Raw genomic sequence first — 13,592 nt, 5'->3', positions numbered from 1 at the left:
TATATATATATATATATATATATATATATATATATATATATATATATTTCCAAGCAACATTGCCCTAAAATAACTAATCATATTGCTAGTGAACAACATTAGTCGTAATATGGTCTATTATAATTAGGAATGTATCTCAGGAGTAATTAGCATCAATTTGGTTGAAATATCTTCCTACAGACCAGTGGCGGATTTAGGCATTTTGTGGCCCTAACCAATTTCTGAGCAGAAGGCTCTCACCCACCACCACGCCCATCCCATTATAAAGATGTCCACTAATGAAATCCTCCCACAGTTTTACTTTAGTCACAGGTTGTTTTATAATACATTTACTTTTTAGTATTCAAAGATATCTTTTGGGGTCAGTAGTTTAGTAAGATGGCGTTACGTTGAGTTGATGAGTTGATTTTGAGTTTAACTTGCCTTTGAGCAGCGAGGCTATATGAGACGTGGACCTACTGATTAACGTGGAATCCGAATCACATGATCTCCCACTGGGAATCGAACCCGGGTCTCGTACGACAAACTCGCGTATGCTAACAGCTTAGCCACGAATGAACTCTAGATGGCGTTACGCAACGCTTTCTGACCAATGTTGAGTGTGAACTATGAAATCGTTTTGACAAAATTTAGGTTTAATATTCCAAAGAAATAATAAAATGTACTAAACCAAACACAACGTTGCAATAATAATTTAGAAAAAAACAATTGTTTCAAATGTTGATTTTATCCCTTTTGTGACCCTTCTGAATTCTGCATCCCCAGTTAACTTTCCCTGTTTGCCTAGTTGGAAAGCCGACGCTGCTACAAATCAAAGCTTCTGTATACTGACTTTGACCGTCCCCAGTGTTCGTAGTCTGAGGAAAATTTCCCCTAATTTAGGAAAATTTCGTGGTTAAATTTAGTTAAAATGGAAAAAGGGATTTTTGATAAAACGTAAAAATCAAGGTAAATTGTCGAGCAGACTGACCAATATAAATACTTAGTTTTTTATTTGTTCTACAGAAATAAACCAATACAATAGCAATAATATTGGTTCAAAGTAGCCAAATCAGCACCCATTGCTAGTTGTGTGTATTAGCATGTATTTGTTTGTAAAAAAAAAAAAAAAAAAAAAAAAAAAAAAAACTTTTGCCATAGGAATTGGACACTCAACACACTAGGGAAAATTTGATAAGAAAAGGGAAAATTTTGTGTCAGTCGAGGGAATTTTTCTTAAGGAAACCTACGAACAGATTACAACTATCTAAACAAATGATCCGCAAATCACGTATATAAATATTGTATGCAAGCAAGAATTCCAATGTAACGGTCACTGAAGTTTTCATTCGTATTTGTAACACAAGAGAAAGCGATGTTGATTGTAAGCAACAGGCCCAAAAGAGAATTAATGATGTGCAACTTTGCATAGAACTAAATAGCATACTTACATAATACATAAAAACTTAAAAAAAAAAATAAGAGTATGAAATGCATAAATATACTTTAAAGCAACATGATTTTATTCACAAATATACGAAAAACGAACACACGAATAATAACGTTTCATAATATTGTTCGTTATATGACGAAACATAGTAATGAGTTTACCTATTATTTTAAAAAATCGTCCTTATTTTAGCATATTTTCATTATTAGTAATATTAGGGATTTTAGACGATTTGTTTTGTTATTAAGTAAGATGCGCAAATTAATTTCTCCTCCAAAGAACACGCTAAAGTTTATTTTCATTACATCTTTTTGCACTTTTTTTTTTAAAAAAATGCAAACACTTTATTGTATGTTTTCTCAATATCACCACATTTTTGCACTTTTAATACTTTGCACTGTATCTTTAAATTCACGAAGTCTACGCCAATATTTTCTGGTCAATTATAGCTTAAATTTTGATCAAAATGAAATCTTTCAGTTTGACGCGTCCCACACTTATGTCGGCTGGGCTAAAGGAGACGGTGATGATGAAAAATAAATGCAATGGTGGAATTAATAAAGTTAAAGGAGACGGGAGAACTCCGAGAAAACCACGCACACGGTGTTTGTTCACCACAAAGTTCACTTGGAGCAAACCAGGGACCCCACACACCAGAGGTAAACACTCTACCACAGAGCCACCGCAGCCCCTAAATTTTGATCATCTTGCCTTCAGGACCCACTGTTTCTTTTCTTATGAAATCTTGATCTTCCAATATTTGGGTTATAAATACCTTATCTTACAATTGCAATTTGACGTTGATATAAATGAAAACTCAAAATTGAACCCTCGAGATACATTTTAGGCCCCCTACCCAAACGCTGTCTCTGTCTTCGAATGCAAAAAGTTGCGTTGATTGTATTTCTACTACTAATTCGTTATCATTTGTGAAGTCTAGTATAAAAATAAAAGAAAGCATCACTAATTCGTCTGGTAAGTTTTCCAAAGATACTGGTAAAATTGCACTTGAATAAATAAAAAAGTTCATGAGTTCTCCATTAAAATATGAACTCATGAAACACTATCGAATTTACGTTTTTGAAAATCGAGAAAATTTAAAATATGGCCGCAGACTTCCTAATCGAATTCCGATCAATTTATTACCATGTCTTCGCTTTTGTAAATTGATCAGAGCACGTTCGTGAGGAAAATCTTCGAAATATAATACAGTCCTTAGAAGATAGGCCACTGTTTCTTCATCTCCAAGAAGTGGGTCGTCTTCTTCCTCTTCTGAATTTGCGGGTGCAAAGTCAGATATTTCGTTTTCTCCTGGCGGAAGGAATACTCCATTTGGATATAAAGATTGTGGATTTGGAGTATGTGCCGCTAAAGTTGTATATGAAGCAGTTGGGAATTCTTCAGAAAAAGCTAAAAAGAACGTATGAATAAATATTAGAGTATAACTATAAAATATACAGTACAATATTCCCAACGACGACAGGAGTAATCGATCAACCCCCGAAAGTAAGCTTAATAAATGTTAATAACAGCAATCTCTGATGCAGTTTTGCCAATAAGAATCTTTAGAAAATAGCTGGACGACTTACAAAGCCTACCTAATACTTCTAAAATTATAACTGAATTTATCGCTAAAAATTTAACAATAATGCCAAATGACAGAAATTAGTTGGTAAAAGGAAAAATAAGTTTAATTAACTATTATTTCAATACTTTGTAAATTATTCTTATTTTAAATGAAATAAAATTCAACTCCCAGACTGGTGCTGGTAGGTCATTCACATATCTTTAGATCAATTAAGGAAGTTATGTAGCAACTTAACTTCCTTAATTGATCTAAAGATATGTGAATGACCTACCAGCACCAGTCTGGGAGTTGAATTTTATGTAGCAACTTAAAATTATGTGCAGACGGAACATTTCTTCTATAAAAAACAAAACAAAACTTAATTCACAATTAAAGTATTTAGAGCTTAGTTCGAATCATTGACCAAAAATATTAAACATTTCTTTAATTCTTTTCTTCGTTCCAATTCTTACAAAAATACTGACTATATATCGCTGCTATATTGATCTAACACAACACCAAAAGTGCACAGTCCTAGTCAAAAATACTCTAGAAACAATAGTATGCAATTCAATCAATGTTGATTTAACACAATACTAAAAGTATATAGTTCTATCCAAAAATACCCTCGAAACATTAATATGCAATCTAACCGCTATTGATCTAGCACAATACTAAAAGTATACAGCTCTAACCAAAAAAAAACCTTCGAAGTACTAACAACATATTGAAATTAATAACGCGATAAAATGAGTTATTTGAAGGCATAATATCTAGAATCACGATTTGCTATTATACTATCACATGTGAACGATAATTATTTAAGTAAGGTACATAACATACATTATGGAGTAGCAGAGATGACCGCCACCCCCTTGGAGAACATAGTCCCAAGTTAACTGAATTTCACGGTATGATCACAGCCAGGCAAAGTCCAACCCAAACCAGGAACCCTAGGATAACCCACGGGGGTCGAATCCTGGCTCTACTTGTTCAACTAGTGCCAAGAGGTACCGCGCAGACGTCCAATCAACCACTTGCCGGATCCAAGGTCACGTCTTACTCACCCATTATTTGGGAGGTATTCCGTCGGCTTCCCTCTCCCGGTAGGAAAGACGAGGTCCTAATGCCTGCCTACCTCATTTTACTAAAGAGGTACACCATACATTAGGGATACCAATGGGTAATGTAGTTTATCTGCACTAGACATATACAGTATTTCCATTTAGGAGGTACCAATCGCCCTCTTCTAGTAAGTGCGGCTAGAACAGCCTGTCTTATATCGTAGCGTGGTGAGGTACCACGCACTACTAGGCCCAAAGGTCCGTGTCATTGATCCATTTGGGAAGCTGACAGCTTCTTCTAACATCTCACCTTCCCAGTAAGGGATCCAATTACCACCTCCACCTATATTCATTGGCATCAAACATTGCCCTATAAGAAAAGTAAGGTTAAAATAAAGCAATATGCAAAGTTTTGCTTACCCCAGGTTGGTATCTTAAAAATGAGTGTAGGTGATGCACACTTAAGTATTATACAGACAATCTTCACTTCTTACTTGAGGCTCTTCCCCCTTTTTTTTAGCACGGACCTGGGACCGGCCACGACGAGATTCGTCCAAAAGAAGCCTCTACTTTAAAAAGGTATATACAGAGACACAGTTTGGCCACCTCTATATGCAACAAGCCATAATATTCTGGTATATTTTGATATCATGTTGCGTTCTCTGATGAAAATCGATTTTACCAATTATACGACAGCAGTTGATAGTAAATGTGGAAGCTATCGACAGATCATGATTCAGCAAAATTATACTATTCCATGGGAAAATACAAAGGCTTAAGCGCCATGCTATGGGCTGAAATTTAGAAAGTAGTCATAGTAACCTCATTTGATAAGATGGGGACATCTATGCTGCACCTATGGATACATAGATGTATTCCAAGATGGATTCTTGCCTTCGTTTGAAACAGGCAAACTGTCACGGGACTCCACGCAATTAATGGATGACGTGACACCATGCAATACAGCGAAGCTAACCACCTGATAGGAAAGCCAAAAAAGGGTTCATATTTTGCCGTGGCCTGGGACGTCTGCAGACATGAGTCCTATGGAAAATGTTTGGCAATTCCTACAACTAAAGTTCCGCAAATGACTGCAACAATAATTTGAGGCATTCTGTGATGGATGTCACAGGATGTTCATCAATGAACTACTGGTTACCATGGCACGTAAGGTTGACACTTTTACGTGATGCAAAAGGGGATTCCGCCAAACTACTTACTCTAGCATGAAGAATAGTTCTTTATCTGGACTGATAAGTATAAATGACCAAAGGCTTATTTTTCGTTGTCTATTTACTTTTATCAAAATAGTATATTTATCAATGTGCTAAAGTAGGATATTCGAAGAAAGCAGCAAATCCTGTGAAAGCTCATGTTAAACATAATATTTTTTGATATTACACAACACAACAAAATGTAAGAAAAAATAGTTTAAAACCTCAATCACGATAAGCAAAGCTTGAACTATCTCCCACCTCTCAAACTTAATTGAAATGAAAACGCATGTGTTTTGCATCACGATTCCAGGTCAAATGTCCAGCCTTACTTAATAATATAAGAACTACGTATCAACACGACCGTATGTTGCATTATGATATATTTACTTCATTTTCTTACCATTAACTTGCAGAACTTCAATTATCTACTAAGATAAAACTATAACCAATAACCCCCTTAAACGTTATATCACTGAGACTATGCTTGATTCCTGTAGTAATGCCAACTAAAACTTCCTTCTTCAGGAACATCAGAGAAAGCACGCTAGATAGCTGAAAGGTAAAGCTAGTGATGTAATTTTTACAGATGTTGGCCTAGCCTTTACTTAATACGAAATTTCAATAAAATACTGTAGGTACAAGGCAGACTAATTCAAACTCAATTATCATAGTATTTATGTAAAATGAATACTTTGTATAAGGTTTGTATATATGTTTCAATAGATTTCGGTTAAAGTTAATGAAAGCACAGAAAAGTAATACCAAAGTGAACATTATAAGAAAAAGTAATTATAAGAGTTATCCAAATGAAAGTGATACTTTTAAAACAGTGTTATTGTTTCACTAAATAGAGCTTTGTATGCATGTGATAGCTGGCATTGTACATAAGGAACCAGTTGGCAATTGAGACGTCATTTGTATGCTGTTTGCACGTGACTAAGTAATGTCGAGTATGGATTTGTTCAAAAACATCCTCAGCGAAGAGTTGCCATTTTTGGCGATAGAGGATATTAGAAGATCCGAGATGTATAATCGTACAAAGACAAGAATAAGTGGCCATCGCACAGTACAATGTGGTTAAGGTGGTTTAGTAACTTTCGTAAAGTCGTGTCAAGATGCACTGCAACGCTTCCGTTGCAAAGATCCTTCACCATACACAGTACATCTCTGACCTATCACGCTGAGATTATCGCATCTTCATGCTATTTCGGAACATACACTTTTAAGGGATTCGATTCACTGTGGAGCTGAGGTAATTGGTGCAATTGGACTAGTTTCGTAGCCAAGCGTGGATTCTACTGTACATTCAGGATATTCACAATCTAGTGACACTTTAGAACACTTGCTTGAACCAGTAACGCGAATATGGGTATTAGATACGGAGGAGTATCTAGAAGAGGGACTATGACGCAAAGTACAGTACATAATTAAAATTCTATGGAGGAGTACAAGGAGACATTTAAATAAACTAGTAACTAAAAATTTGTTTAAAAATATGTAAAATTTACACAAGAACAACACCTGAATACCATTACGGGAAGGTGGGGCAGGTTTTCTAAATCAGAACCATTAAGAAAATTTATAAGTAGATATTATTTTGTGGGAACACATACGTGGAAGAATTGAGAGAAATTCATCATGAACTTTGGGCGGATAGACATTCCTGCGAAGGCAATCCATGTGTCTTCCTGTATGTTCACATAGTTTGGAGAATATTAAATAAATAAACCAAGTCTCACTTTCATCAGGATAATTCTTATAATAATTTAATAAGTTATTTACACAGGAAAATTAATCAGAATATTGTCTTTGCTTTTTTTGTTATAGGTACCCTCACCATAATTTCCAATGTCAGGAACAACAGCTGTAGATAGATCATCTGGAAATCGAACTCTTTCACCTCCATTTCGAAGTCTTCTTTCAGTACCAGTACGCCCAGTGGCAGTAGTAGCAAACACCAAAGGACGCGCCTGACGGTTTTTAGTTTTAGGTCTTCTTATCCGAAGAGTCGACGGCGTTAGAAGGTATGAGTATCCAGAAGGAACCGCTGTAGGCAGAACAGTGATTTTTCTCCTTGCTCTCTCAGAAACAACGAGAGGTGGGGAAATTGACCCTTCACCTGTAAGGTCGGAAGAGGGTTAGTACTTGACAGCCAACACCCACAAGAAACCAGAGTTATAACCACCCATAACATATCATAATACATGTATCAATTTGTGATTTAGTACAAGAATTTTTCACTAACCCATTTTATAGGCACATTCCATACCAATGAGAAATTGCATTGTTATATACAGAATATAATCCAACTTGAACGTTTGCATACCAATCACATTGAGTATTCATTCTAGTTTATCGGTTGAAAAATAATTGTCCTTATATGAAAGTGTTTTGCATTCCATTTTGGATGTGTATTTTTCTCAAGACACGCTAAAGTACAGGGTGATTCAAAAGTTACCGGACTCTTGTTTAAAATGTAATAATTGAAGAACGCGAAACTCGTATTTACGAGTATTGTTGCTTCCGATATTTGTTAAGAACCTTGAAAAACGTTTGCCACCACATGAACCTTTCTTGGCTAGAAATGAAGGAGGAATGAAGGCCAGTTCGACGCAGATGACTCTCGATTCAGCCTTTCTGCTCTCATTTTTCCCAGGATGCTTTGCGGTCGGTGACGTCACGTGGAGGTATCGCCAAGGATGTTATAAAATAGAGGATCTGCCCATACCACAAAATCGCGAAGCCATACGTATCTTATGACTGGTGATTGTCTTACCTGTGAAAGGTTATTTCAGATAATTTCTCCTATTTGTACACCCATACGTGCAGCGTGTAACCATTATATAATATAAATCTGAAGCAAGAACAAATAAAAATAAACGAGACACACTACACGTCTACATATAAAGATCACAATGTTTTGAGCCAACATATATGGCGGTCATTCAGTTACCTAATAGGATGAAGATACATGTGGTCAGATCGTCTATTTTATAACATCCTTGGGTATCGCGAGGTATAATGCAAGAGAACTAGTGAAATACTGCATACGCAATTGCGCTAGCTGGTGTACTGTTTCAATATGGGCAAAAGTTCCTCCACAAGACGTCACGGACAAGGAGCCAATCAGAACACTAAACGCGACCTGGGGCTACCTGTTATTTTATTTATATACCTTGAGTTCACCGCGAGTCTTACGTAGAAACAGAGTTGTTTCAGTAGATAGTATTTTGCAATAAAATTGTATGTATGGACGTTTCTATGATATTTTTCAGTAGTGATTTTCGGGTATTCCTATACCAGGGAAAACAACAGTGTATGACTGGTGGAACGTCTTCTCGAGACAATGATTGACACGTACGCAATTTCCAGGCAGCGAATTATGGGGTCCTTTTTACGATACCAGTGTAAATTCAGATGTGTGGTTTCGCATTATCACTGAGTTCGTAACTAACAAGAGACATCACCCAATTGTCCGGCTCCGATTTCAATGATTTTTTTTTTTTTTTTTTGCTGCTAGAAGACATGTATGTATTATTTGTTATGACAGAAATTTTTGCCATGGTGCATGTTTTCTATTTTTCTATAATTTTTAAGAGTTGTGATGTGGTTATTAGAGATTAACGGCAGCCATCTTGAAATCATGAATATATATGAATTGCTCACCTTCTTTCTAATCAAGTTTACGAGAAGCAATTTATTAAACTCTTCTATCTGTTCCGTGATGCGATCAGTTCAACAGGGAAATGACTGTCTGCTTTTGTTTGAGCTTTTTGAGAATTTTCAACTTAACCCGAATGATATCACTATAGAACTTTACTACTCACAATTGGACCATCTACATCCTGAAATTGAAGTACCCAAGTTTTACTCTTTGAAAGCGCAAGTCAGCAGAATAATACAAAGCCTCACATCTGTGCAAATTCTGATATGTTGCTGTTTCGAGTATTTTCAGACGATGTATGCAAATGGTTTTTCGATTCATAGCTCAAAGAATAATACTTCTCTTAGATCTTGATGTCTGGCGATCGATTTGGAAGATAGTTGATACTGATGACCTTTATTTTCGTGAATAAATCTGACTTGACATAAGTGAATCAGAACTTCATTTGAATCTAATGTCTATTTCCAGAGATTCCTCGTAGCAAAATGTTAATGTTCTCTCTTTTAATACAGGAAACTCAGGTTTAATCCCCTACGGAAATACGTGTTTTGGATCCTATGTTAAGTTATAGATCCTTGTCGAAAACGAACATTAAATTCCAAACTAACGTTAACATTCGAGATAACGTTTATATTACTTCTATTGTTATACAAATAAACATAAGGAATCTTTTATCTTAAAATGTAAATGTATATACAAATACATACATACGCTATATTCCATTGAAATAAGCTGTCATTTAAAGATTGTTTTACGGAAAATAATGGATATCATATATATACAGGGTGGATTCATGTAACAAATTCTTACAATGGAATATTTTTTATATGATATCTTATTTATGTCATTATAAATATCAGTGGCGGAGCATGGCACAACATCTAACCTTGCGTGAGCGGGCACTGTTAGCATCCCGGTACGCAGTATAGCAGTCCGTAGTGCAAGTATAGAGATGGCAGCTGAAAGTACCTCGTACCGCGGTAGATGCGTACCCCGGTCTATTCCCGGTAGATAAGGAATTGCCATTCGAAGCTAATGGACACAGATTCTGTAGAAGATATTAGGATACGCGGTCGCTCCTCAACATCCAGGTCGGAGGAAAACGTGCAACTCGTTCCGGAAATGTTCATTCGAAGCCCTTCTTCTTTTCGCCTCAAACATAGGTTGATGGGCAACATGGAAATTTTAAAAGTTTTCTCTAGTTTGGGAGAGCTGTTTTATTCTATGGTTAGGTACTTGTCTTTGTAACTGCATCTAGATATTCTATCCTTGGTCTTCCTCTTCCTGGTTTTCCTTCTGCCTTTTCCTCTATCAATACGTTGATCCAGTCGGAGTGTCGAATAAGATGGCCAAGCATGCTGTTTCTTCTTTTTCCTATTATCTTTATGATCTGTCGTCCTTCATCAGCTTCCTTTAATACGTCTTCGTTGCTTTTCCTTTCGTTCCATAATATGCGCAGCATTCTGCACCAACACCACATTTCAAATGCTTCCAGCTTGGATATTTCAGCTTTTCTTAATGTCCACGTCTCTGATCCGTAAAGCGCTACGCTCCATACCAGGATCTTAATAAATCGTTTTCGAACGTCCAACAACACATTTCTCGATGTTAGCAATCCTTTTTTCCTATTGAATGCTTGTTTAGCCTGCGCTATTCTGGAACTTAACGTCTTTTTCACTTCTTCCGTCCGAGGATATTAGACTCGAAGCCCTTAGAAATCGTGAAGACAGGCATCTCGCGATAGTGATTTAACCTTACATACAATATAAACTGTTCTGAAGGAAGAATTCAATTTTCGTTCATGGAAATTACTACCAAGTTCTTGCTGGAGTATTTGCCACAATCGTTTAGGCAAACTGGAGGATAATGGTTGAATTCTAGCAGTGCATAATAATTTTATCATTGTAAGAAACAAAATGTCACTTGTTTCTTGAAAATTAGTTCGTATTACAAAAGTTATGAACAATTTTCAATAGGGAGTTAATTCCACCCACCTTATATATAACGCCCTTTGTATATATACAAATTTAGTTGTTCATTCAAAATCGTTAACTCTAAACAAAATAGTCATTATAAAGTCAGTTTGTTATTTGCTATACATCCAATAAACTGTATACCTGAAAATGATACGTTTGTGAATTAGTGTTATTGAAAGATACAATACAACTATACACAGTAAATTTACAAATTTGTACGCAAAGCCTCTTCCCTATACGCTCACTCACTATATTTGAAACTTATTTGATAACTTAAAGATAACGAAAAATATTTTTAAAAATGTAGAAAGTGAGCCAGATAGTATATCGTCGCTGCGCCTCGAAGAACTGCTATGTGTTAAAACCACAACTTTTTCAGGAGAAACAAAAAATATTCCGAACTCTTGAAATTTTGCCAAATACACGGAAACACCTGAAAAATACAATAAAATTGGTTCTGCCTATATTGTGCACTGGGCATTGTTGTAGGTTTTTTTTTTTTTTTTTTTTTTACGCAGCAGCTTTTGCGCCTGTATAAGCAGATACACGATTTATATACATTAACCAATGCTATAATTTGAGAACCAGAAGCCTTTAATTTCAATCTATAATTTTTCATTCTTGTGGCGAAACAATTGAATATTAACTTATGATATTATAAGGGACGCTGCCTGACAGCTTTCTGGTTTATATGCATGACCTAACTCATTTTCGACAAAAATGAAATAGCAGTTCTTCGAGGCGCAGCGACGATATATGAAACGATTATACGAACTAATAATTGCCTCCATGTAGTGTAAAGATATGAGTATCCAACAATTATGATGTCAAAAACTGTGCACTCAAATTTGTGTATAACATACGATTAGTTTATTTAATAGTATTATGCAGAAATTACCTGGTTCACTTTCCATATTTTTATTACGTCTCATTATCTTTAAGTTACGCGTATTAACTAGGATGACCATAAAATTTTCAGCATAAAACGGGACAGGTTCCGGCTTTTTAAAAATCATGAGAAATCAGAAACAGGTCAGTATGTAAATTAGTTCCTGTTTACCTTATGCAATACCTAATACATTTATATTGTAATATAACATACTATATATAAGTTGTAAGTTATATAAAATAAACAATATTTAACTTACAATATAGTAAGATATGATGATGCCTGCATTTGATCCTTTGCCCTACTCGAATTCTTGATATTACATTGGGTGAGTAGTTGACTCTTGAACTGAAGAATGCTAGAAGTATTTGTCAGAAGAATCTATCTTCCTGAGAATAGCTTTATTCTTCACTAGTTTTTCATAAAATTCACTGCAGTTGTCTGTGAACTTTACCCGTACCAGTAACATAGATTTCATTGTTGCAAAATGTAAGTTAGACTTTTTACTTGTCCATGTTATTCATGATTGAAGATTGGCTATACGTAAAATGGTTAGAAGTGAAAAAGAATGGCTAGGATTGCTACTGGTACTAAATTAGCATCCCTATACTTTTAGGCCTACCTTTGTTCTAATCAGCGCCCTGATATCAGCTCTATCTCCTCTCTCCCTCCTTGTTACAGGGAGGGGTCAAGTAATTCGATACTTATGAAAAAGGAAAGACACGTTGAAGTTTGTTCAACAAGCAAGCAACTGCTGAAACCTCTGCTGCCTTTCGAGCAATACTGCGATCATGTTTAATGTAGGGAATTTCATTTCAATTCGTGCTTCTTTGTTATTATTAATTATAATTAATAATTATTAATATCTTTATAAAGTGTAAAGGTACTGGGTTTGTTAATTACTTCTTTCACTTGCATAAAACAGGACAAATACTACTTTTTTCTATCTACTGACGGAACGGCTGGGACATGCCTGTAAAATGGGACTGTCCCGGACAAAACGGGACGTATGATGGTCCTATTATTAACTAAATTTCAAAGAAGCGGGAGTGAGCTTAGCGAAGAGTTTGAAGCATTTTTTTTTGTTAAAAGAAAACAGTTACATAGTTAATAAAGTATTAATGTAGGTTTTAAATAAATATACTTCCTGGAAATAGTCATTTAATTCAGTCTAATATTTATTCATCTTAAGTAGCCCTATTTGAAACCAAACTTATGATGGTTAAAAACTGAAACTAAATTCCATTCGTGTAACAAATTCTCTAAAACTACAATGAAACCGTTCTCTTGAATACCGCTGCGTGAGACATTTGGTCATCATTGAGGATTTGGGATAGTAATGGGGTCCACAGTTATCTATCCTTTGGGCAGTTGGTTTCCACGCTAACCCACAGTTCTTTTTAATTTTGTCGCATCACTTTGTACGAGAACATTTACATACAAGGGTCAGTTGTAAAGTTTCATAATTTTACCAAGAAATTGTTCCAGCTGACGGGAGTGATCCATATCACTGTAAAGATGCATAACTCATTTTAAATTCCCATGGAGAGCGCGGGTGAAATATGAAATAATAAGTGAGTTTCGTTTCAGTAGACTTCCAAACTATGGGAATTCATACTCAAACCTAAAGTAGTACATCTATAACTGGTACTGGTTCTGGTTGCAATAGATTAATAAGATCAAAGATAGAACCGATTCCTTGGTCGCTGAATCCATATCAAAAGGCAGTTATTCGTTACGACTTGCTATTTTTGTTCTATGGCAATAAAGGTTGAAACCAGAACTC

The 13,592-nt window shown here is 35.6% G+C and overlaps 1 protein-coding gene across 1 annotated transcript in view; it reads right to left on the bottom strand.

The window, feature by feature from the left end:
• Positions 1 to 1,538: 1,538 nt before the first annotated feature.
• LOC145681443 (uncharacterized) overlaps positions 1,539 to 13,592 on the bottom strand; it is a 245,612-nt gene continuing 233,558 nt past the window's right edge. The window contains exons 4-5 of the mRNA XM_081753088.1: positions 7,115 to 7,396; positions 1,539 to 2,839 (exon numbers count right to left, since the gene is read on the bottom strand). Of these exons, the coding sequence (XP_081609214.1) occupies positions 2,502 to 2,839; positions 7,115 to 7,396 (620 nt within the window). The 3' untranslated portion in view covers positions 1,539 to 2,501. The remainder of the gene's footprint in view (positions 2,840 to 7,114; positions 7,397 to 13,592) is intronic.

This window comes from Thermobia domestica, chromosome 3, assembly GCF_964235325.1.
Source record: "Thermobia domestica chromosome 3, izTheDome1.hap1.1, whole genome shotgun sequence".
In the NCBI taxonomy this organism is placed as follows: domain Eukaryota; kingdom Metazoa; phylum Arthropoda; class Insecta; order Zygentoma; family Lepismatidae; genus Thermobia; species Thermobia domestica.
Note: the sequence above shows the minus strand (reverse complement) of the source record. Positions and strands in the feature narration are given on the sequence as shown.